This window comes from Diceros bicornis, chromosome 2, assembly GCF_020826845.1.
Source record: "Diceros bicornis minor isolate mBicDic1 chromosome 2, mDicBic1.mat.cur, whole genome shotgun sequence".
In the NCBI taxonomy this organism is placed as follows: domain Eukaryota; kingdom Metazoa; phylum Chordata; class Mammalia; order Perissodactyla; family Rhinocerotidae; genus Diceros; species Diceros bicornis.
In genome coordinates, this window is record NC_080741.1 from 35,985,466 (window position 1) to 36,011,858 (window position 26,393).

General features: G+C 44.2%; 1 protein-coding gene across 3 annotated transcripts in view; it reads right to left on the reverse strand.

The window, feature by feature from the left end:
* OSBPL10 (oxysterol binding protein like 10) overlaps nt 1-26,381 on the reverse strand; it is a 290,512-nt gene extending 264,131 nt beyond the window's left edge. Inside the window, exon 1 of one of the 3 annotated variants that reach the window (XM_058554363.1) lies at nt 25,671-26,381. In XM_058554363.1, coding sequence (XP_058410346.1) covers nt 25,671-25,951 — 281 coding nt within the window. In that variant the 5' untranslated portion in view covers nt 25,952-26,381. Of the gene's footprint in view, nt 1-15,419; nt 15,897-25,670 lie in introns of those variants that run through there. The other 2 variants (XM_058554346.1, XM_058554355.1) reach the window with 2 other exon arrangements.
* Between the last annotated feature and the right edge of the window lie 12 nt (nt 26,382-26,393).

The following is a 26,393-nucleotide window of genomic DNA, read 5'->3' on the forward strand; positions in this document are numbered from 1 at the left end:
GCGGTCTGGGGACAGCCTAATGGTGTACAAAGGCATGACTTTTTTTTTTTTTTTTTTAACTATCACAACTTACACAGAGAAATAAATATTTTTGTTCCCTCCAAAGAAATACCCTCAGAAGCTCCTGGCTTACTGTCATTACCCACAACCTTTAGCTCAATCCAAGTACTCTGAGCATGGTTATGAGATCTGGAAACAGCTGAAAGCAACTCAGAGCCACGGGTGGCGGCCAAGGTGAGGGAGCTGCCCTGGCTAATACCATTTTTAGTCAAAAATGAAGTAAGAGTACAGGCAGACTTCTTTTCTGCTGTGGCTTGTAACTTATTCTGAGGGCAATTCTATAAAAGGAGCTTCAAAACAATTTCATTAATGGTAGCACTGTTGTAAAAAAGAATCTTGCCATTCTTAGATATACATATTTAGAAATTCCTTTTTAGAAAAATACATCTTTAAAATCCATCATATAGAGCGAGACTGAAGCGTGGTCATTTGTTTCTTAGTTTATTGTATGTGCGCCAACGAAGAAGGAAATAAAAATTAAAAATCTGCTACAGTCCAGCCTTTGTGGCCATAGTCAGGGATGCTGAAACTCTCATGCCACCATGAAACCCTGGGGACCACAAAGTTAACTGAGAGCTACAGCTAAAGTGTGACTTTGCCGTTGGATAGCCAATTACCTCCTTTACTTTAGCCCTGGCCTGATTTCTTCCAATAGTTAGTCCTCTGGATATTGTTGTTTTTCAGGGCTTACATAAAGAGTGAATTATAACTTTTATTGAAGAAGTTGAAAACACAGAAAATGACAGTGCTCCTCATAAATCAGTCCTTAAAAATATCTTCCCTGCTGAATCTAGTTTATATCTTTTAGGCTTCACTAGATCCCGATGTACTAACAACTGTCAGACATGTGGGTGCATTACGCTCTTTAAGAATACCAGCTGGTATATACACACATTGGGACTTTGTGGAAGTAGATATACAAGAGGAAAGAACTCAAAAGAAATGTACGAAAATGAAAACACAGTTGTAATAAGAATGGTGGGATTAGGGGCGTTTTTTCCCAGAAGAAGCCTTTATTTTTGTTATATCAACTGAAAAGTTATTGAAAAATAATACAAAAGCATCTTCCCCACCACAGATGCTAAATCTCAACTGAGATATTTATGTCCCGAATACTAGATTCTTTTCTCCATCATCCACAGAAGCCAAGCCACCACTTGGTTTTTGTAAATAAAGTTTTATTGGAACACATGCCTATTTATTTACATACTGTCTGTGGCTGTTTTCCTGCTACAAGAGCAGAGTTGAAATTATTTACTATCTGGCCCTCTACAGAAAAAGTTTGTTGACTCTTTAGTCTAAACCAGTACTAAACCCTAAAGCAAAGAGTAAGACCCACTACAGCACATGGAAAGCTCATTAACACACAATGGGAAGTGTCCCCCAAAGGTCAAATACCATCTCTAGAGGGCAAGGATCCTCAAAGACACTTTCAGTAAGTGCAGTCCAAAACAGCAGTTCATCCAGAGTAGAGGAGTGTGCAAAGGAAACAAACAAGCTACACTGGCCCACAAGCCAAGGTCCAGCCTAAAACTGCTCCCAAGCAATTGAAGAACACTCTGTCCTAAAGAACCGCTAGGAAACATCAGCCCACAGAGAAAAGTGTCACATTTTTAATGCAGTCTAATCAAATTTAGCTAGGTAACTTGCTGACTTTAGAAGTATGTCTTCTATTTTAGCAGCACCATAAACAGCGTGCTATCTACTGACAGATTAGAAGCAGTCCTAAAGGCTGGTTCTTTATTCATAATCTGGAAAATAAAATAAAAGCAACTTTGGCTACTGAAAGCTACTATTAAACCGAGTTTGCTTTGCTATATATTAGAGGAAATTAGCATCAGACTCAGAGATAAGATATCCTAAACACCATCTTTTAATACCCCAGGAACACAGGGTTGGACAGAAGCTCTCTGCACATTTTGAAATTTTTCTCCATCATTGAAAACAGCTAATAAATAAACCAGAACATCAAATGCGTCTCAGGGCACCAGCCAGATAATGAGAAGCCAGTGGGTATTCTTTACTATAAAACAAAACCACAGGGCAGAGAGACTGTATTTAGCATCACTTTTCTGGAGTTTTTCCAAAATTGTCTGAGGAGCAGTGACTAGTTTCTTGTTCTAACTCTGCCACAAACTCAGTGTGTAACTTTTTTGTGTGTGTGTGTGAGGAAGATCAGCCCTGAGCTAACATCCGTGCTAATCCTCCTCTTTTTGCTGAGGAAGACCAGCTCTGAGCTAACATCTATTGCTAATCCTCCTCCTTTTTTTTTTTGGCCCCCAAAGCCCCAGTAGATACTTGTACGTCATAGCTGCACATCCTTCTAGTTGCTGTATGTGGGATGCGGCCTCAGCATGGCCTGAGAAGCGGTGCGTCGGTGCGCGCCCAGGATCCGAACCTGGGCCGCCAGCAGCGGAGCGCGCGCACTTAACCGCTAAGCCACTGGGCCGGCCCCTCACAGTGTAACTTTGATTAAATGTCATCTCTTTGGGGCTGCTTCCTCACCTGTGAAACAAGGGTTGAACAACTTCATCTGACGACCTTCAGGGCCCCAGAATAATGCCCTGTGAAGGCAAATGTTAGCCTCCCCTGGCCTTTTACTGTTAAGCAATTTTTATTTATTTTGGAAAATGCTTCCAGAAAAAGGATATAGGTAAAATGTCAGGATTATTCCCAAGCTGTGACATGCGGTCACAAGGCTACTTAAAATCAAGTTCTCTTAAATGCAGAGAATGAAAGCTGCCTATCACTTAAAAATCAACTCTCCCTCCTGAGGTCTGATGTATTCCACTGTAAAACCGTTCTTTCAATCTCCCTGGGACAGAGAGGACCATCTTAGCACTGCGCTGAATGTTTAAGAAATTACAAACAAAAAAGCTTCCATGAGAGTAAACAGCTCAAGATCCAGGCATCCTGCAAATAGGGAGCCTCAGAGGTCCCTTCCTGAACTTGTTTCTAGGTTTTATCAGCCTCTTAACTAAAAGCACCTCCCTGTAGCCCAGGGTGTCAGAGGTACCACATAAAATAAGGCTTATCACCAGCCATACTCAGCCTGTCATTCAAACCCTCAGCAACACTCACCATGTTCAATAACAGGATATAAAATTAAACAAATCAGAACCCTGCATTCAATTCACATTCAAGATAACAAGAGCATTTGCATCAATTAGGATTATAAACAGACTATGGAAATGAGATGCAATAGGGGAAATTAGTTTAAATATTTTGTTGTCTGGCCAAATTCCTTACTCAGATCCAACTGACCTAAACGAGAAAGCAAGGCTAAAACAGACACCATAAGGTTGCACGGTAGCTTACAGAACGCAGGCCCTCCCCAGCGTAAAGCTATCCATTTCCAAATAAGAACGGGAGTTACTCTTGCACCCCTTACTGCCTCCCTTTCCCCAGCTCAGAAACCAAATGAGCATCTCTGAACCTTCATGACTTGTGGAAAAAAAAAGACTTTTCCCTCAAAGGCCATGTGTCATCTATGCCCCGCCCCCCACCTCTCCCTGTGTTTACACCACCTGGGAGAGAATTCTCTGCTCTCTTCCCTTCCCAGGAACCATCCTCTTTAATCCTTATTCCTCATTTCAAAAGGAGAACACATTCCAAGGTCAAAAAAACTCACCCACAACGAGTTAGAAGACAACCTGCTTGGACGTGAAAGCTGCCTGCAAATTGGTATAAACCCCCATCGTGGTGCATAAACGCCCAGAGGCACCTCCCTCTGTTAATGTTTAATCAAGAGCCAGAGCTTTATTTTTTTTATTTGCCAGAGCTGTTTTATAGTCTTCATGTGGAATTCACCCCAAAAAGAATACTTCTAAGCAAGTCTAGAATAAACCAAGTTCTGACACTGTGCAAATCTACTCACTGGCTCAGCCATCAAATACCGAGCACCTACTGAGTACCCACAAACCCCGTGGCTGCGGCACGACGGTGTCATGAGCCACCAAAGAGACGGTGTGGGAGAACCTAAGTTCCCCGGATCTGCACTGGCCAGGAAGCCAGGCAAGGCTTCAGGAGAAAAGTGACCTCTGAGAGCTGGGAAGGCTCTGAATTTTATATTAGCAGGCAGACGCTCTTTTCATAATTTAAAATATAACAAAAGAGGCTAGAGGGGAGAAACGGGGGGTATATGGGAACTCTGTGGTTCTGCTCAATTTTCCTGTAATCCTAAAACTGCTCTAAAAAACAGTCTGTTTTCAAAAAGAAGAGAGAGAGAGACAACACTAATAATTTGGGATGGGGGTACTGAGCAATTAACTGACGTCTTTTGTTTTCTCTTTAGCCTCTTCTGAATTTTCCAAGTCCTCTATAAGGAACATGAAATAATACCTTTATAACTAGAAAAAATAAGTCATTAAAACAGAATAACCAAAAGGGGTGCGGGGTAGGGGCAATGGTATTTGTATTAAAAGAAAAAGACACATGGTGCCAGCACGGTGGTGCAAGCAGTTAAGTGCGCGCACTCCACTGTGGCAGCCCGGGGTTCACTGGTTCGGATCCCAGGCATGCACCAACGCACCACTTGTTAAGCCATGCTGTGGCAGCGTCCCATATAAAGTAGAGGAAGATGGGCACGAATGTTAGCCCAGAGCCAGTCTTCCTAAGCAAAAAAGAGGATTGGCATTAGATGTTAGCTCAGGGCTGGTCCTTCTCACAAAAAAAGAAAAAAAAAAAGACACAAAAGTCATCAAGCTATACACAAAAAACAGGTACATCTGTCTGTTAATTATGCCTCCATAAAGTTAATTTTTAAGAAGTTTTAAAAAAGCCTTAGAGCTCTTATATTTCATTTTAAATAATATATATTATAGTATGTAAGTTATAATCTTTAGGGACAGTTAATTTGTGTAAACTAGCAGTAAATGTTCCTGTTAAATTTCTAAGTGTTCCCTTTCAAGATAACTGATTAAATTTAAGTTAGTTCTCTAATTTTGGTGCCACTGATTTTAGATTTGGAGTCCTGTAGCCCACTATTACTAAAGGCAACAATTATAATTCTGTAGAACAAATGGTTTGCTAAGCAAATAATAGTAATAAAAGTGATTGTTCGGGGGCCAGCCCGGTGGCACAGCCCCTTCCACTTCGGCTGCCGGGGGTCCGCCAGTTTGGATCCTGGGGCAGAGGACCTACTCACCGCTCATCACGCCATGCTGAGGCAGTGTCCCACACAGGAGAATCAGAAGGACTTACAACTAGGATATACAACTATGTACTGGGGGCTTTGGGGAGAAAAAAAAGAAAAGTAATTGTTTAATGTGTACAGAGTTTCAGTTTGGGATGATAAAAAAGTTCTAGAGGCAGATAGTGGTGATGATTTCACAACAAATGTGAATGTACTCAATGCCACTGAACTGTACACTTAAAATGGTCAAAATGGTAAATTTTATGTTATGTATATTTGTAGCACAGTAAAAGTCGCTCTAGCTTCTACCTAAACACTTTTTGGGGGAGATTTCATATTTTTTAAATGGGAACCAATACAGGAGAAATGCTCTGCCTGATCCTTCAGGGTGCCTTTATCAGCAAGAAGTCTAAAATTAGGGTTTCAATCTCTTCCATTATACTAACTGTAATGCAAGGTCCCTGAGACAAGATTTCCATTCGGTGATTGTCAGAAAGTCCACAAAGGCATGTCTGGGGGAGTCCCTCCAAATCCGCCGGGTGCAAGGCACTTGTGCAATGGGAGAAGTCGACTCCAAATTACTGCTGCTCTGATTTCATTCATTCAAATAATATTCACTGAGTGCCCACTATGTGCCAGGCACTGTGCCAGAACTTAGGTCTCTAACACCTGCTCTCCTGGATCTTGCCATATAATGACCTGCCTTTGGCCACGCTACTTCATTTCTTTGGTAATTTCAAACAACATTACAGGACACGGCGACTTGCGTTTCTCAAAGGAGCCATGTGTTTTCTTGTTTGCTTTTTAATTTTTTTTCTTTGTACTTTGAAATGATTCAAACTTACAGAAGAGTTGCGAGAGTATTACAAAGAGGGCCGGCACTGTGGCCTAGTGGTTAAGTTCACACACTCCGTTTCAGCGGCCAAGAGTTTGCAGTTTCAGATCCCGGGCACAGACCTACACACGGCTTAGCAAGCCATGCTGTGGCAGGCATCCCCCATATAAAATAGACGAAGATGGGCACAGATGTTAGCTCAGGGCCAATCTTCCTCAGCAAAAAAGAAAAGGAATGGCAACAGATGTTAGCTCAGGGCTAATCATCCTCACCAAAAAAAAAAAAAGAATATTACAAAGAACTCCTGTGTATCCCTTCACCCAGATTCAACAATTATTGATGTTTTGACACATCTGCTTTATCAGCTCTGGCTCTCTCTCCCTCCCTTCTCCTCCTCTTCTTTCCTTTCTTTTCTCCCCTCCATCCACATCCAGCCAGCTCCCGCCTCCTCCCATTCCCACTCCCTCTCTCTCTCCCCTTATATAAAGTTTCCTGGAATCATTTGTGAGTGAGTCGTAGACCTCTCCTTTTATCCCTAAATATTTCATTATGTATTTTCAAAGAATAAGGACATTCTCTTATATAACCAGAGTACAATTGTCAATTTCGGGCAGTTTAACACTGATTCAATAGTATTACCTAACATATAGTCCAAGTGTTGCCAATTGTCCAAATGATGGGAGAAGGGGTGGTGCCCGGGTTTTATATACTGAGTTGAAGGCTCCCTCTTCAACCAGCAAATGGACTGACAGTATCTGAGGAGACCTGGCTTACTCCTTGCTTCCCACAGCTCCTTTCACAAAAGACTCCAGGCAGAAGGAAAGTCTCATTATTTTAAAATTCTTTCCTATATTATTTAATGAAGCTCTCTGACAGGAACAACTGCCTCACATTTAACCTGACTTCTCCAAGATATGACTTAGTTCTACCTCCTATTGTTCCAGTCACTGAAAATCTCTGGATAAAAATATTTTCTTGTAATAAAATTCAGGAGCATCACCTTCCATCCCCTCTCAATTAGAAATCACTCAGGGTCGGCCCCGTGGCTTAGCGGTTAAGTGCGCGCGCTCCACTGCTGGCGGCCTGGGCCCGGATCCCGGGCGCGCACCAACGCACCGCTTCTCCGGCCATGCTGAGGCCGCGTCCCACATACAGCAACTAGAAGCACGTGCAGCTATGACATACAACTATCTAGTGGGGCTTTGGGGGAAAAAAATAAAATAAAATTACAAACTTATTAAAAAAGAAATTGCTCAAATCCCAGTAGCCTTGCTGCTCAAACCTCTCCCAGTATCTTAAATTTAAAGTAATATTTCTCAACCTTTTTATCATTATCAGTCCCCTAAGGAGCCTTTTTAGATGATTTTTTCCCTAAGTAACCCCCTCAATGAAATTAATACAAGAGACAGACTGTATATCTATCAATGTACTGTACCTATATCTGTGCTTTATATATAAAAAGAGTAAGATATTTTCACCACCACTACTCCAGGAATCAATTTTTTATTGCCATTTTATTTTATTTTATTTTTTGTGAGAAGATCAGCCCTGAGCTAACATCCATGCCAATCCTCCTCTTTTTGCTGAGGAAGACCAGCCCTGAGCTAACGTCTATTGCCAATCCTCCTCCTTTTTTTCCCTTTTTCTCCCCAAAGCCCCAGTAGACAGTTGTATGTCATAGCTGCACATCCTTCTAGTTGCTGTATGTGGGACACCACCTCAGCATGGCCAGACAAGCAGTGCGTCGGTGCGCGCCCAGGATCCAAACCCGGGCCGCCAGTAGCGGAGTGCGCCCACTTAACCGCTACGCCATGGGGCCGGCCCCCTATTGCCATTTTAAAATGCATGTCTAAGGTCATTCACAACCTAGGGTGGGAAGAAAAAGGAGAGAGAGAGCAAGGTGTTACCTGCATGCGAAGGAGACCAGATCCCAGTTCAACCCACGATCCTCAGCTGGGTGAGGTCTAACTGAAGACCCAAAGCTTCTAACTGGTCCTTCTTTTACAGAGGGGTCTAGGGTCCACCCTGCCCCCACAACAGGCTCAAAATATTATGAAAGATTTTGTAGATTCAAACCTAGAGTGGCGATCTTAAGGGATACAGGTAAATCTCTCTCTTAAAAAGGGGGTGGATGAGCCTAGACTGTCTGATGTCCTTCCACAGATGTCTCTCCAATGACTCAGTCTACTCAGCACTCTTAATGGGTGAGCAGTGGTCTCAGAACCTCTTCGATGGCCCTTCATCCACTCATTAGAACCAACACATATTTCTTTATATATACCTCTTCACTTGATGAGGTAACCAACATATTTACAATAAGTCTGAATTAGAGTCAGCTAAGTTGTCTGAAAAAGCATCTCCAGGTGGCTGTAAAGCTGATTTTCAGGTACTTACCTAAAATAATGGCAGGTGCGAGGTAGTCACGGAGAGTACCTCATAAAATGAAACTAATAGCACCCTGTCCTATAATATTTGTGTGCTTTCAAAAAAAATGAACAAGGGGCCGGCCCCATGGCTTAGCAGTTGAGTGCGCGTGCTCTGCTACTGGCGGCCCGGGTTCAGATCCCTGGCACGCACCGACGCACCGCTTCTCCGGCCATGCTGAGGCCATGTACCACATACAGCAACTAGAAGGATGTGCAACTATGACATACAACTATCTACTGCGGCTTTGGGGGTGGGGGGAAGGAGGAGGATTGGCAATAAATGTTAGCTCAGAGCCGGTTTTCCTCAGCAAAAAAAAAAAGAGGAGGATTAGCACGGATGTTAGCTCAGGGCTGATCTTCCTCACAAAAAAAAAAAAAGAACAAATATCAAGTTGTTGTGACTTCATGAAGGTGACATTCAGGAAAATTAAATATAAAAATAAGGCAGTCTGTGAAAGAATACAAATTCAGGGGAAAATTTGAACACATATGACTTATGAGCAGGGGTTGTGCTTTCTTTCTAGACCACAGCTCCAAAATCATAAAATAAAATTTTAAAAAATCAATCAGGATACAGAAGAATGAAACAACATCATCAACAAACTGGATCTAGATGACATATACAGAACAATTCTCCCAATGACAACAGAATATACATTCTTTTCAGGTATACATGTAACTTTCAGAAAGACAGAACATCTCCAAGGTCATACAACAACCCATAACAGGGGGGCCGGCCGGGCGCCGCAGGCAGTTAAGTGTGTGCACTCCGCTGCGGCAGCCCGGGGTTCGCCGGTTCAGATCCTGGACGCGCACCAATGCACTGCTTGGCAAGCCATGCTGTGGCGGCATCCTATATAAAGTGGAGGAAGATGGGCATGGATGTTAGCCCAGGGCCAGTCTTCCTCAGCAAAAAGAGGAGGATTGGCAGATGTTAGCTCGGGGCCAATCTTCCTCAAACACACAAAAAAAAAACCCATAACAAAATTAAAAGAACTTAAATAATAAAAAGTATGTTCTCTGATCATAATGGAATTAAACTGGAAATGAGTAACAGAAAGTTGATAGGAAAATCTTCCAATATCTGGAAATTAACACACTTCTAAATAATTCATGAGTCAAAGAGAAAGACTCAAGAGAAATTAAAAAATACTTTGGACTGAACTAAAATGGAAACAGAGCATATCAAAATTTGTGAGGGCAGCTAAAGCAGTGCTTAGAGGGAAATTTATAGCATTAAATGTTTACATTAGAAAAGAAGAAATAAATAAAAATTTAAGCTTCCACCTTAAGAAACCAGGAGAAGAAGAAACTAAACATAAAAAGCAGAAGGAAAGAGGGCCCACCCTGGTGGCCTAGTGGTTAAGTTCAGCGCGCTCCACTTCAGCGGCCCAGGTTCGGTTCGCAGGTGTGGACCTACACTACACTGCTGTGTTAGCTGCCCTGCTGTGCTGGTGGCCCACATACTGAAAAATAGAGGAAGACTGGCACGGATGTCAGCTCAGGGTAAATCGTCCTCAGAAAGAAAAACAAAAAATGGAGGAAAAAATAAAAAAGATTAGAGCAAAAATCAATTAAATTAAAAATAGACAAACTAAATAAAACCCATCAATGAAACAAAAAGCTGGTTCTTAGTAAGATCAATAAATTGATAAACCTCTAGCAAGATTGACAAAGACAAAAAGGGAGAAGACACAAATTACCAATATAAGGAAAAGGAAAGAGAGAATATCACTACAGGCCTCAAAGATATTAAAAGGATAATAAGAGAATACTACAAGCAACTCTACACACCCTATAAATTTTACAATTTATAAGAAATGGACCACTTCTTCAAAAAGCATGAACCATCAAAATACACTCAAGATGAAACAAATAATCTGAATAGCTTTATAACTATTAAAGTAATTGACTTTGTAGTTAAAAACCCTTCCAAAAAAGAAATCTCGGGGCCAGCCCGATGGCGCAAATGGTTAAGTGCACGCACTCTGCTGTGGCGGCCCGGGATTCGCCAGTTCAGATCCCGGGCACGCACCGACACAGCGCTTGTCCAGCCATGCTGAGGCAGCATCCCACATACAGCAACTAGAAGGATATGCAACTATGATGTACAACTACCTAATGGGGCTTTGGGGAGATAAAGGGGAAAAAAAAAAAGGAGAAGGATTGGCAATTGATGTTAGCTCAGGGCCAGTCTTCCTCAGCAAAAAAAAAAAGAGGATTGGCACGGATGTTAGCTCATGGCTGATCTTCCTCAAAAAAAAAAAAAAAAAAAAAGAACTCACACTTCCTGATTTCAAGACACATTACAAATCTATAGTAATCAAAACAGAATAGCATTGGCATAAAAATAGACACAGAGATCAATGAAATAGAATAGAGAACACATACGGTATAAGGTCATGTATATGGTCAAATAATCCTTGACAAGGGTGTCAAAGACACTCAATGGGAAAAGGACAGTCTTTTTAACACACGGTGCTTGGAAAACTGGATGTCCACATGCAAAAGAATAAAGTTGGGCCCTTATCTTACACCATATACAAAAATTAACCCAAAATGGATTAAATATCTAAATGTTAAGACCTAAAACTATAAAACTCCTAGAAGAAAACATAAGAGAAAAGCTTCATGACATTGGACTTGGCAATGATTTCTCGGATGCGGCACCAAAAGCACAGGCAACAAAAGCAAAAAAGACAAATGGACTACATTAAATTTTATTTTATTTTATTTATTTATTTTTTGTGAGGAAGATCAGCCCTGAGCTAACATTTATGCTAATCCTCCTCTTTCTGCTGAGGAAGACCGGCCCTGAGCTAACATCTATTGCCAATCTTCCTCCTTTTTTTTTTTTTTTCTCCCCAAAGCCCCAGTAGATAGTTGTGTGTCATAGCTGCACATCCTTCTAGTTGCTGTATGCGGGACGCGGCCTCAGCATGGCCGGAGAAGCGGTGCGTCAGTGCGCGCCCAGGATCCGAACCCGGGCCGCCAGTAGCAGAACACGTGCACTCAACCACTAAGCCACGGAGCCAGCCTCTACATTAAATTTTAAAACTTTAGCTTATCAAAGGACACAATCAACAGAGTGGAAAGGCAACCTAAGAAATGGGAGAAAATATCTATTGTTTTTAATAAGTGGTAAAAACACATTTCACTACACACATCACACTGAGTTAAGCCATACTTCTGTAGCATAAATAACATGCTCTGTGAGATGATGTAAGACAAACCAAATTAACCTCGCACAGCAAAACCCAAGACAAGAAAAATCCTCCAGCTCTGGGTAGGAATGCAGAGAGCTCACGCTGCTCCATTTTTATTTTATTTCTTAATATTCGCATAGTGCTTCCTATGTGCCACACACTAGCCCTTGCACTTTACAAATATTGACTCATTTAACTTCATCCTCACAGCAACAGTACAAGGTAGCCATTCTCATTAGCCCCATTTTACAAACGAGGAAACTAAGACACAGAGAGGGTAACTAATGTGTCCGAGTCAGTGGTGGAGCCCAGTGTGGAAGCCTTCCATCTCTGCTCACTGAGGAGGGCAAGACTCCTTTGCTGCCCTCAGCCCACCGTCCTAGCAGGCAGTGACTGTAGATGGAGATGGCCATGCGAGCCCAACCACGAACGAAGGGGGAGTGAAACCCCATCAACCTGGCTGCCGTGGATGGCCTTCCCAACCCTCTGAAAGCCGGAGTCTTCCTTGTTTTGCTCTTTGCTTTCTCTTACCACAATTTAGAGAGGCCACGAAGAAAAGGTTATCAGGGCCAGGTTCATGAGTCCTCGCTACCCCTTGTGGCTGTGTAACAAGAAAGGAACATCTGGTCCTTTCTGAGCAGCCCACCTGTAGTCACTGCCAGGAAGGAAATCCTGTGTGCCGACCACTACCCCGCCTGGTCAGTGTGAAAGGTCACACTGCCTGGCCTCCATGAAGAGCACCTGTCTGATGGATCAGAGCACAAAGAAGTGACAAATGGGACCGTGGTTTTGTAAAAAGAAAAGAGCAAAACACCTCATAGCGAAAACGCTGACAGCACAGAGACAGACCCACGAACCTCAGACTCCAAGAGGCAACTAAATTATGGGTCAACTACAGACACCTGCCAGCTTGACACTGGGGCAAATACCTGAACCGACCTCCAGTCCCAAAGTCTTCACCTATAGTCCTGTCAGGGCAAGGTCACCAAACGTACACAGAGGCTGCTCTGAGAAACTGGCCCATCATCACACAAACATTCCCAAGACACATTCTCTCTGCCCTCTTTATTTAACAGATGTTTTACAATCAATTTTAAAACAAATGTCACCATAATTCCAGATAACAGAATTACACAACAGAGTTGTAGGTTCAAAAGTGCTTATAAATGATCATTCATCCTAACGTTCCTATGTTGGAGTAATGGGGAACAAGCAATATGCTTCCCACTTTATCCCACTTACAAATGAAAAAAAAAAACCTTTGACATTTATATAAAATGAAACAACTAAATATGGAAGGGATAAAAACAAATCTCTCAGGTCTTTGGCTCAGTGGTCTTTTCATAAGCTACAAATATGCCAGTTTTACCTAGTTTTAATGGACAGTTGCTCACAGGCACTAACACATTCAATCAACGTCATCATAGTTAATATCTGGAATTGTCTCAGAATCATTTTTATCACACCTGGGGCACCTTCCAAACCAATCTGGGTGACGCGCCTACAGATGGATGTCTCAGTGGCCACTTTGGAAGACTAGAGTTAAGGCAAACCAGGTAATTTTTATCAGACAGATGCTACATTCAGCCAGGAAGTATCGACTGCATGCCCCATAGCCTTTTTTTAAAACAGGCCCAAGGAATTTTTGTTAACTTTTTAATATAATTTCCAATTTACTACAGAGAAGTTATAAGACTAATACAAAGAACTATTTATTACTAAAGAACTCAACATTCTATCACAGTTGCTTTATCATTTTCTCTCTTTCTCTCAATATATACATACACTTTTTCTAAACCATTTGAGAGTAAGTTGCCACCATAAAGCCCCTTTACCCCTAAATACTTCAGTGTACAAATATTAAAATCAAATAATTAGCATGGATACAGTACTATTATCTATAGACCTTATACAAATTTTCCAAGTGTCATAATAATGTCATTTATAGGAAAAGAAAATATCAGGGACTGGCCCGGTGGCGCAAGCAGTTGGGTGCGTGCGCTCCGCTGTGGCGGCCCGGGGTTCGCCAGTTCGGATCCCAGGCGCACACTGATGCACTGCTTGGCAAGCCATGCTGTGGTGGCGTCCCATGTAAAGTGGAGGCAGATGGGCACGGATGTTAGCCCAGGGCCAGTCTTCCTCAGCAGAAAAAGAGGAGGATTGGCAGATGTTAGCACAGGGCTGATCTTCCTCACAAAACAAATAAATAAATAAATAAATAAATAAATAAAACACGGAGGCAATGATTTAAGAAAAAGAAAATATCAGATCACGAGTTATATTTAGTTGTTACAAAATATAGATTTTGTATGTAATGTTCCAAAGGAATTTACAGTTTCAAACTTATAAACAATGCAAAAATAAAGAAAGAAACAAACAAAACAAAAAACACTAAAAATACCAATAACAGTTACAATGCTGGAAAGGAAAAGGAAGCAAACCTTTAGATAAACAGAAATTCAGACAATCCCAAGACATGAATAACTACAATTTAGTCTCTTCCAAGTTAGGTCATGCTTTGCTTTTGTTCAAAAAAGAAACTACGTCTCCAAACTTAAACTTGATTTCACAGACACAAGTGTAGTCCTCTTCCTTTGAGACAAAGATTTTCTGAAGAATCTTTATGTCTACCCCATATAAATGACCTATCTTGTTATTCAACATGAGAAAAAACTGTGAAGTTTCGGCTTTTAATACTATTTTTCTGAGTTAGCTGACTCAAAGAAATCATGAAAACTGATGTTTGACAGAAAAATTTCAGTTACAGGAAATGCCAAATTAACCAAGTGACCATAAGAGTGTTACAATGCAGTTTGGGCCAATGTAGCAATTGCAGACTTCTCATAAAAAGAAAAAGTTGCACATTCACCAGGCTAATGAAAATTACCACAAAGAATTTTGCTAGTATGAAGAGTGACATAAATATGAAATGCTATATAATAAATGTGCCACAATTTTCTCTCAACAGCACTTACCAGCACAAACTGGCTTCTGTCCTGTTCAACTTCTTAGGGACCAATCCACTAAATGAGTCAGCTGGAACATGCACACAGAAAACGGCAGTGCTGTGCAGTCAGCCAAGGGGGTCGGGAGGCCCATTTTTAAGGCATTAGTAATAGGGAGGAACTCAGATACACAAGGATCCAGAAAGCAAAATGCATTCAAAATACATGACCCCATTTCAGCCAAAGTCCACACTCTGAGCTTACTGAATTGGGAGGCCTCCATGTAAATCAAGATTCATCTGTCAGTGCTTAGAAAGAGTCACAGGGCCAAAGAGCCCCCTCACTCAGCCCTAAAACCCCGTGTGAGGAAAGCATGGTAGATGGAGGGAAGTCATTACTAAGGACCAGCCCACAGGCAGGAAGAGGCAAGGCTGTGAAAGCTCTAACATACGGCCCTACAAGAGTCACAGTTTCTGACCAGGAAAAAACCACCAGACGCCCAGCAGTCACAGAAAGAGATTCTGCCCATAGGAGGGTTACAAAATCACTAATTAAAACACGGCGAGGCGGGGGGGAGGTCCTTTCTTTGGGAAGCCTACAGCTAGACAGAGAGAGAGTGAGGGATAAAATAGAATAATGATTATCTTGCAGTGGAATGAGAAGGTCCTGGCTTACCCTGAGGCAAAGGCCTCCGTGATCTCATCTATAAAATGAGGGGGTAGATCTCCAAGTTCTTTATAAAGTAGTCGAAAGAAAACATGTTTTGGAGTCAGACAAATCCTAGCTCCACAACTTACTAACTGTGCAACTTACATCACTGTATGCCTCAGTTTCTTCATCTGTAAAATCAAGATTCTACCTGCGTCAGTTAGGGTTTTAGATTTGGCTGTGAACATTGGCTTTAAAAAGAGGCTTATTCCCCCCATCATGGAAAATTCCAGAGGTTGGTAGCCTAGGATTTGTGAGGCAGCTCAGATCAACAAAGTCCTCAGAGGTCAGGCTTCTTCTGTCTTGATGGCCTTCATCTCAGTCACCTCAGGGCTCAAGACAGCTGCTGCAAGTCCAGCCATCACGTCTGTATTCCAGTTTTGGTCATATGTCTGTATTCCGAGAGGAAAGGAAAAAGAAGAAAGGATACAAAGAAGGTTCCAGGAAACTACCATGTGACAACTCTGCTTAAATCGAGAATATAATTGCGTGGCCATCCCTAGCTACAAGGAGGAGGAGAGGTGCAAATATAGTTTTATCTAGAACAACTCCGTATCCAGCTAAAAACTAGGGTCCTATGACTACAGAAGAAGGGCAGAGTGGATAGATCTGCAGCACCCCCCATCTCATTTTAAGGATTAAATTGGATAATATATGTTAAGTGTCTGATGCTTCCTGGGCCTGCAAAGGTATTCCTTCCCCTTCTGGTAACACTGACATCTTATGATCTGCGGTCTCAGCAGCTTTTACCACCTGGTCTGCCTTTTGCAGTCTCATCTCTGGCCACACTCCACACACAACCTGCATTCCAGCCATTCCAAACCTCTCTGCTCCTTTCCCGCCCCCAAACCATTGTCCTCACAGAGCCTTCTCCCAGGGAAGCCTTCTCCAAGCTCTTGTCCGCATGATGAACTTCTCTTCAACATTCTAGCTCTGACCGGCCAGCCACTTCTCCCCTCACTCCCCAGATCCCCGGAGGTACTCTCATTCCCTGGTGCTTCCTTCACTTCCCTGAGTCCTAACAGCAGCTTGCACCTAATGAGGGCTTTCTATGCGCCAGTCACTGTCCTAAACCCTTTCCACCCAGCTTCTCCATTGATCCCAACAACTCTATGACACAGACACTATATTACCCCCATTTTACAGAGAAAGAAACTGAGGTACAGAGAGGTTAAGCAGCCTGCCCAAGGTCACACGGGCAGTAAACAGCAGAGCCAGGACTCAAGCACAGGCCGCTGGACCACAGCATCTGTACTCTCAGCCACCACACGAGGCTGCCTTGACTGCCTGATGAAGTGGTCTGAGCATCATTTTAGACCAAGGATGGTCACATCACATCCCATAGGCTAAATCCAACCCACCATCTGCTTTTGTAAATAAAGTTTTGTTGGAACACAGACACACCCACTTGTTTACAATGGCAGAGTTAAGTAGTCGCCATGGAGACCGTATAGCCCACAAAGCCTAAAATATCAATTATCTGGCCCTTGACAGAAAAAGCTGGCCCGCTCCTGTTGCAGACTGTCAGCTCCTTCAGGCTGGGCCTGTGCTTTCCTCTTCTGTGTCTCCCACATCTCACACCGCATTTGGCAAAGATGCTCGACAAAAGGTGCCCGACACATATGTGGGGTATGAACACTTCACCAGGCCTAATGACACGCAAAGAGGAGTGTGTGTGTCTGGGGGCTGATGCTGCCAGCTCACTCGGGACCTGGAACATTTCCCAAGTCTGTCCAGACTCTATTTAACAAGCCAAAGGCCCAGGAAAACTGTCGTGGGGGTTGTCTCTGTATCGTTAGCAGCCCACCATGGCTCTCTCAATATCAATTTTATTATTATCTGTGACCACTGCAGAGACGAGTGGAGGGTCATTTGTATCTGTCACCCACTCCACCCAACTCCCCTGAACAAGGGGCTCAGGCACAGCCCCCAGTTCCAACCCACACAGAGGGAGAACCTGATTCCACCACCTCCTTGGCGGGCTCCCAGTCTCACACACTGGCCTCCACTCAGTTCCCCGGTCACGTGACCGGCATTGCAGATAAACACTTAACACATCCTGGAAAAGTTATTAAAAGCTGATGCTGGTCGCCCTTCAACTTGTTATATTTCCATCAAAATATTTATAGAAAGGGAACAAACCACATAAAAACATAAACAGTCCTCTAAAAACTACAGCACAACATGAAAAAGTTATTCATGGCTCAAATGCCTTCTCTGACCTTCAAAAAATAGGCTTGCAACAAGACTGCATATAATGTTTCCTAATTTTATCGTTATTATTGATATCATTGCATGAGGCACAAATAAACCACTTTCTCTCTGTGCTGTGTACATATTTGATCCAGTCTGGGTTATGAAAAGTCAAATTCTGGACAGTTTTCTTTTTAATTCTGTCTTGGCCTGGCCCCAAAGCCCCTGGCATCAGGATCCAGGCAGAGCTGAAAAAGCCTCCCACATTTCCGGCACGATTATTTCAATTCTCCTTTCAGGACACAAAGGTCCACTTCTCCTCTTTCTTCCCAGAGTTCTCAAACAACTGTCCACTTGAGCAGACTCTGAGGAACCACCAACTAAGCAGCAAAGGCAGACAGTCATCCACTATGCAAATCAAATAAGTTGTCACCTGGCTCCCCATGCAGAGGGAGGAAAGGCTAAGAAATACCTGCGTATTTGCTAAGGCTGGTTCTAAAACGACCCTGACTCACCCCCTAAGTTTCACAAAGTTGCTCACCTGTCTGTCTAGAATATATTATAAGGTGATCAGTAGACAAACTTCTACTGAGGACCTACTGTGCACCAAGCACTGTGCTGGGCGTGGTGCCTATAGTAGCCTCACAACATCACTACAAGGTTAGTATCATTTTACAGATGAGGAAACTGGGGCAGAGAGTTAAATGACTTGCCGGAGGTCATGCAGCCAAAAGGAGGCAAAGCCAGATGGCAAGGAGGTCTAACCTACTTCACCAGCCTGTGCTCCTACAGACTGCCCCTCTCAGAAGCAACGCGACTCACGTGAGAAAGAGGCAGTCCTTGCTTTCCCAAAGCACTCCAGGTAGCAACACACAAGTTAGCTGTGAGAGTGCCAGATGGAAAGCACTTTGGGAGTTTCTACATGCACCCATCTTATACCCCTGCAATTCTAATCCTAGGTGTTCACCCAAGACACACGAAAACATATGTCCACACAAAGACTTGTACACAAAGAGCAGCTTTCTTTGTAACAACCCCAAACCGGAAACAACCCAAATGTCCATCTACAGGTAAATGGATAAACAAACTGGGGTATATCCACAGAATGTACTACTACTACTCAACAACAAAAAGAAACAAATTATAAACTACCGACACGTGCAGCAACAAGCACACATCTCAGAACACTATGCTGAGCTAAAGAAACCAGATTCCAAAAGGATATCCTATATGGTTCCATCTATATGAAACCCAAGAACAGACAAAACTAATTCATGGTGATAAAAATCAGAAAGGGATTGCAGGGGAAGGGGAATTGACTGGAAAGAAGCACAAGGAAACTTCCCAGGGGGCTAAAACGTTCTGTACCTTTTGCAGCAGTGGTTACATGGTGTGAACAATTGTCAAAACTCATCAAACAAAATGCCTAAGACCGGTGCATTTTACTGCATGTTAATTATACCTTTAAACAAAAGTCCTCAGGCCATGAGTCATTCTGATGAAACAATGGCAAACACAGGTGATTGCCTGTATACTTCAAAACTGATTGCTCAATCGTATTTAAAGAAACCCCAAAGAAACTCCGACTTGCCCATTAAAGGAAATTAGGTTTACACACTGGCATTAGAAACAATTTCCCTCACAATATTACCTACTTTACATTTGCCCCAGGGGTCTGCCTAGTTGACAGAGATGAATGAGTCCACTTTTAGCCCTTGCTAACAAGCCCCCTTACCATCATGACAGTTAACTGGACACCCTATGGGGGAATGACTATAAGGGATGGGGTGAGGGCATAGCTGCTGCTTCTTGATCTGAGTATGTTCTGTTTATGAAAATTCACTGAATTATGTACACGTGTAATTTTCTGAATGTATGTAGACTTCAGATTTACCCTAAAAATCTCAGTTATTCAGAGATTATGTGAAAAGGCATGAGCAGCTCTCCTTTTTCTCAATAACTTTTTCAAATTGCAAAATGGATGCAAGTGCACCTTAGGAAAAAAAAAAATAATGGAAAAAAGACAAGAGAAGAAAAGAAAAATCACCCATAATCCACCAACCAAGGAAAACCATGGTAACCATTTGGCATCAATCTCCTCAAATATACATATATTTTAAAAGGGGCGGGGGGGGGGCCGGATCCCTCAGGGAGCAGTTAACACAAGGCAGGTGCTCAATAAATATTTTGAACCATAAATGAATAAATCATATTATATACTGTTTTGTAACCTAGGCAACCACTCCTTTATTACTATTGTCAGTGAAGCAATCTAGCGTACCTAAAGGATTTGCGTGTGCAGACTAAGAACAATCTGGCAACACAGACAGCAAGACGTATGAATACTTCAAAGTACACGTAGGCAAGAACATAAAACCCAGAGAAGTGATTCTCAACCCTGGTATCACCAATTCCTCTCAAATTATTGGAAAACTCAAAGGAGCATTAATTTTAATTCAGTGTGGTTTTAAAAGTTAACATATGCGGCCTGGTGGCGCAAGCGGTTAGGTGCGCACGCTCCGCTGTGGCGGCCTGGGGTTCGCTGGTTCAGATCCCGGGCGCACATCGACGCACCGCTTGTTAGACCATGCTGTGGCGGCGTCCCATATAAAGTAGAGGAAGATGGGCACGGATGTTAGCCCAGGGCCAGTCTTTCTCAGCAAAACAGAGGAGGACTGGCATTGGATGTTAGCTCAGGGCTGGTCCTCCTCACAAAAAAAAAAAAGTTAACATATGCCCCCACTGACTTTTCTAAATGGGTCAAGTGGCCCCAAAACCCTGAGAAATCATGGCTAGAGGCTTAAACTGCATTCTCAAAGCATGTTGTTAACGCAAATCAAGTCATTTAATTTGGACATTTGGTCACAAAAGATCCACACTGGGTGGGCTGTGATGGACCCCAGGTCAGGGTGGGCATGTTGCAAGAAAGTCAGACTTCCTGAACCAGAAGACATGGACTGAGGGTTGCAGACAACAGGGCAAATGATACACATATTAACTCTCTACCTGTGAGCAGGTAGAGAACCAAGAATTATAACAAGAGTAGCTAACACTGGCCAAAACAGAACTAAACCCTGGTTTGCTTTCTTCTCTGTTATTCATTCATTTTCTAATTCATTCAATAATATTTACTGAACCCTTATTATATGCCAGACCCTATTCTAGACATAGGGATAGAGCAGTGAACAAGACAGACAAAAGTATTCTCTGTCCTCAGGGAGCTTACATCTAGTGCAGAGAGACAGGAGTAAAACACAGAGCATGTTAGATGGTGTGAGCATTACGGAGAAACAGAAAGCAGGGAAGGGAGCAGGGATTAGAGGCTGGAGGAGGGAAGTAAGTCACTTTCCATAGAGATGTAAACGTTTGGTTCCAAGTGTTAAAAGGATCCCTTCAAAATGAAGTCATCATCTCCTCCCCAAAGAACTCCGCAATAATTATGTTAATGGAGTCCCAGGCTAACAAAAGCATTCAGAAAGTAAACCAAGAATTTTATGGACCAGAAAGGGTCCACTGAAGATGAGACAAATTGAAGATCCAATAATAGCTGTTACTTCTCCTGATCCTGTTATGTACTATTCGCAGTCCCTTACACACCAGTACCCTGAGTTAAGCCTTGCATTGAACTCATGAGAAGGATAACCTCATGTTCACCATTTAACACATCAGAAAACAGAAGCCCAGAGCAATTAAGGAACTGGCCTACGGTGACACATGTGCTAAATGTTGACGTTGGGATTTGGCCTAGAGTCCACACTACTCTTACTGTCCAAATAAATGTCCACTGGTGGCCTCAGGTTTATTTTTGTCAACACTTGTCTTCTTTATCCTATTCAGGATTTGCCTTTCAGTGTTTTACTGACTTCTTCCAACCCCACCAAACACCAAAAAGAGAATTGGAAGCTGGTTCCGTATTTGCAGTGCCTTCTTTTCTCCAAACAAAAACTGAATGGCAATGCAGACCCTCAGATACTTGAATACCACTTTATAGATCCAATTAGAAATTATTTGCCCAGGGTCGGCTCTGTGGCGTGGCGGTTAAGTGCGCGCGCTCCGCTACCCCCAGCCCGGGGTCAGGTCCCGGGTGCGCACCGATGCACTGCTTGTCAGGCCATGCTGTGGCGGGGTCCCACATAAGGTGGATGGATGGAAGACAGGTACGGATGTTAGCTCAGGGCCAGTCTTCCTCAGCAAAAAGAGGAGGACTGGCATGGATGTTAGCTCAGGGCTGATCTTCCTGACATAAAAAAAAAAAAGAAGAAGAAGAAGAAGAAAAAAAAAAGAAGAAATTATTTCCCCAAATGCGTGATGTTATGAGCAACCCCAAAGTAATTCCATTTTGGCTTGAGACTAAAATTAGCCTTAGGGCAAATGAGAGTTCATACAGCCAATTTCTTACCAGGTGTAGACATCTCAAACTGAACGCAGCCCAAATGAAACTCTTGGTTGTCCCCATCCTGCCCACAAACATGTTCCTCCCCTCTGACCCTAATCTCCATAAAGGACACCTGAACCTCCCACCCTCTCAGGCCTACAAACTCAAGAGCTATCCTCGACCCCTCTCTTTCTCACACCTCCACATTCAATGCCATCAGCAATTTCTATCCTCCCCACTCCAAATCTGGCCCTTTTCTCCATCTCCCTTGTCCCCCAAGTCCAAGCCCCCACCATCTCTTGCCTGAACCACAAGGATGGGCTGGCTCCTAACTGGTCTCTCTGCTTCCCTATCTGGCCCCTTGAAAATCCCATCTCCACACTGTAGCCAGAGTGAACTCTTTAAAGCACAAATCAGATCGTGTCACCTCCCTGCCTAAAATCCTTCCGGGCAACCAGAACACAGTCTTAAATTCTTCCCCTTAAATTCTTACACAGCGCCGTGTGAGCTGGTACTGGCCTGCCGCCCCCAAGCTCTTGGGGTTCACTCTCCCCCTGGTTCACTCCATATGAAAAGCCAAAGATGGGTGAAAAGCTAGTGCTCTAGATTAAAATGTGAACAGCAGTAAAGACACCAGATCCACACAAAATTATTTACACAAATACCTGCCTTTATTTCATCATTTTTTAAATATTTTTTTAATCTTCATAGCACCTGCCACTTCCTGAAATTTTTTTGTTCATTCGTTTAGATGTATTTACTCGTTAAAGTCATCCTATAAATCCATATACCATGCTATTATATCTGAAATATTTTCTTTAACTATCTATAATAAAGAATTATAGAAACTCCGTAATGCATATTTTCCCCATGCTCTGATTATTTCACCCTTCAGCCAATGAGTGTGAGTGAAGTGTCCCAGACATATTCTCCTAAGATGAGTATGTCCCACAACATGCAGTTTTCTCTCCTGTGACCTCTCTCTGTCATTTATTTTGTGTTCTGGCCCAAACTGCCTTCCTAAGGGCATGGTGATGGGACTGAGAGTGCTACAAATAAATTAAAGCAGAATATGATATTGAATATTAAAATATAAGCTTTACTGCAACTTGAGGACATGCAAGAGGATGCCAGAGTAAAAACTGTTAGTGGGTGATTGGTGTTAAGTCCTGGGAACTGGCAAAGGGCATTGTCAACAGCATGGCAGCCTTGCAACAATCACTGAGAACATTGTGGCCAGAAATCGGTCATTAACTGTGGGCAATCTGAAAAGAAACGCCAAAGGAACATGTCATGAGGCCCCAAAATGAAGGTAAGTTGAGTTAGTTAGCCCACCTATTTGCACCCAGGCATTCCCCGGGACTCGGGAGGTGTGGGCAACTTCTACTTGTTAATTCTGCATCTCCTCCACTATTTCATGAGAAGATGCTCACTTGTTTTGTTCACTGGAGTAGCTCCAGCTCCTAGAATAGTGCCTGGCACATAGTAGGTCCTCAATCGAATAGTCTCTGAATAAATAAATGAACAAATGAATATATTTTCAAGGGTTCTATCTTTATCCTCTTCCTTTGCACTGATCCAGATCTCCCTTTTTAAGATCCCTTGAGAAGGGAGAGCTGGGCAATCAGAGCCATCATAAATCTTCTCACTAATGGACCCTCAGCCACAGTTCAGAGAACAGGGATGTGGGAGACATAAATCCGACACTGACATGTTAACCATTAGAAAGAGACAGTGCTTTTGGAGTCAGTGGTAGACTTAGAAAACCGTGAGTCTACTGTGGTCAGAACAAACACTGGCAGGCGGCTCTAACCCACGGTGAACAAACTCAATAAAGATGAGAGCTCGCAGTGTACACAGTATATTTCACCTGCATAGCCTGCAAGCATGTAGGTATTATTATTAATTTTGCCTCCTCAATCTGGCCTCCAACCTAAATACCCCAGTGGACTTAAAATTATACAAAAGCACGAGTTACTCCAATTCCTCCCAAATCCACTCCAAACAACATATCCTTTAATATACATTGCAGGTACAAATACTATCCCAAGGAAAATGACTGTAATCCAGAGTAAAAGCTCTGTTGGCCTCATAAGCTACTTGAAAAAAAAAAAAGCATTAAAAGTGATTGCCCAACACACAAACCAAATGCTGTCACCAACAAGGCACCTTTCCCTAGAAGTGAAATCAGATTTAGTCATCTCATCTCTTCCTCCTCCTATGCACTCCACCTCTTCCTTTTCAGCTTTCAAGAACTGAAGGGGAGGGCCGCCCCGTGGCTTGGCGGTTGGGTGCGCGCGCTCCGCTGCTGGCGGCCCGGGTTCGGATCCCGGGCGCTCACCGACGCGCTGCTTCTCCGGCCATGCTGGGGCCGCGTCCCACGTGCGGCAGCTGGAGGGATGTGCACCTATGACATGCAGCTATCTGCTGGGGCTTTGGGGGGGAAAAATAAATAAATAAAATCTTTAAAAAAAAAAAAAAAGAACTGAAGGGGAAAAGGGAGAGGGAAGAGCAGACACTGGGGCTATTTTGAGAAATAAAAGGATCCAAAAGTTTAAGTGCAACTTCCACTCACACAGCAGCAGATCTCCAAGGAAACCCAGGTGACTCGGTGAGTCCTCTGTCTCTAATATCAATATAGAAACAACTCAGTTTCCATACTTCAGAAGTCACCTTCCTCCTAGTTGAGTTTCATGTAAATAACCGCCTGATAGGTTTCAGACGGAAGCAATCCGAGCCTTTTCAAAGGCTCTGCAGACAGAGATGACCAAGTAATCCGTCTAACCAGCAGAGATAAGCAAGAGCTCCCAGGATGTGACTCAAATCTCACAAGCATTATGAAGAACCCTAAATCCTAAGATCCAAGGGCTATTAAAGGCTGGACATAAGATCTCATCAACAACCTCTCCAAAGAGCCCTATTCTCCTTGCATGGGCATTTGTATTTCCCTCTGGCTTGTTTCTGAAAAACAAAGTAGACAAATGTAAACAGCAGTGCCACATCTGCTCTTTCAAGTCCTCCTCACTCTTCTCACTATCTGGTCCACACACAACGCCTTCTCAAGTGTTGCTGGGAGCCCCTTCCCTTGACATCCCCATCCTTCCACGTGTCCATAACTAGGCTTCCCAACTGTGAGGGCAGAGCGAGCAGGGAACTTCGAAAGGCTACCCTAACGGGGAACAATAATAATGATGATGATAATTTACATAGCAAACTGCCTATTTCGATAGGGGAAAGGGTGTTTTTCTTAAAAAAACTAAACTCCCATTGCAGAGATTGGAGGTTCTAAGCCACCAACTGGGCAAGGGGTAACACGCGCGCCCGAAGGTGCCGAGGATAAGTGGCAGATTTTTGTTGGTGGCGGTAGCGTTTCTAAACGCCGAAGTTTTAAATGAACTGTTACGGAGAGAATTGCTGTGACGGGAGCAGAGGTATCAACGCTCTTTCATCCAGGCATAAAGCACGCCCCCTCTGCCTTCCTTTCTCAGTCATTCTTCAGGGGTGCGGGAAGCCACTAGCGGGCAGGGCCCGGGGACCAGCGCGCTCCTCCTGCCACTCCAGTCCCTGCAGGCGCCGGTAAAGAAGAAAACCAAGGCTCTCCCCTCCCTCCCCTCCACTGTGGTGCGCTCCTGGGGTGGGGTCACTGCGCGCCCCCTCCTAGGCACCCCACCTGGAGAGGAGCAGGAAGGGCAGTACCCGGTGGCACAATCGCGCGCGCACACATTCATACACACACCGAGCGGCGCGCAGGGAGGGGCGCGCGGTGGCGCGGGCGGCGGGCGCGTTACCTGTTCTGCCAGCCCTGGAGGAGGTTGGTGTATTTGCTGAGCACGCCCTCGAGCGCCGGCTCCCTCCTGCGGCCGCCTCCCCCGGACGGGCTAGCGGCCACCGAGCCGGGGCTGCTGCGGCTGCCCCCGCCGCCGAGCCCGGCTGCTGCCGACCGGCCGGAGACCCCCCGGCCCGCCAGGGAGCAGGAGGGCGAGGAACCCGCCGAGGTGGCGCGGCTGCTGCTGCGGCTGCTGCTATTGCTGCCCCCGCCGCCGTCTGCGCCCTGGGCCGCCCTCTCCATGGTCCGTGCGCGCCCGGGACGCGGGTGCCCGCCGCGGTGGCGGCCCCGGCGCTGGGGCTCCTCGCGCGGCGGCGGCGGCGGCTGCTACAGCTCCGGGCGCCCGGGCCGCGCGTGGCTGCTCCAAATCCACGGGAAATGCCTGACTCATACAGGAGGAAGAGGAGGAGGAGGCGAAGGAGAGCTGGGAAGGAAGCCAACGGAGCTGGATGCAGCTGCGGCCGCCCCTCCTCCCGCCGCGGCCCCGGCCCCGGCCCCTCCCTCCGCACTAGTTTCCCTGGCAAGTTCAGAGCGGGTGGCGGGTTCGGCGAGCCCTCCTTAGGTTCCTCCTCCTCTTTTCTCGTGTCCTAACTCAGGGACTGGCTGGGGGCGCTCACGGGCGCCGATCCGCAGGGTGGGCACGCCCTAAATCCACACCCTGTTACCCCTAGCGTTCCTTCTGCCG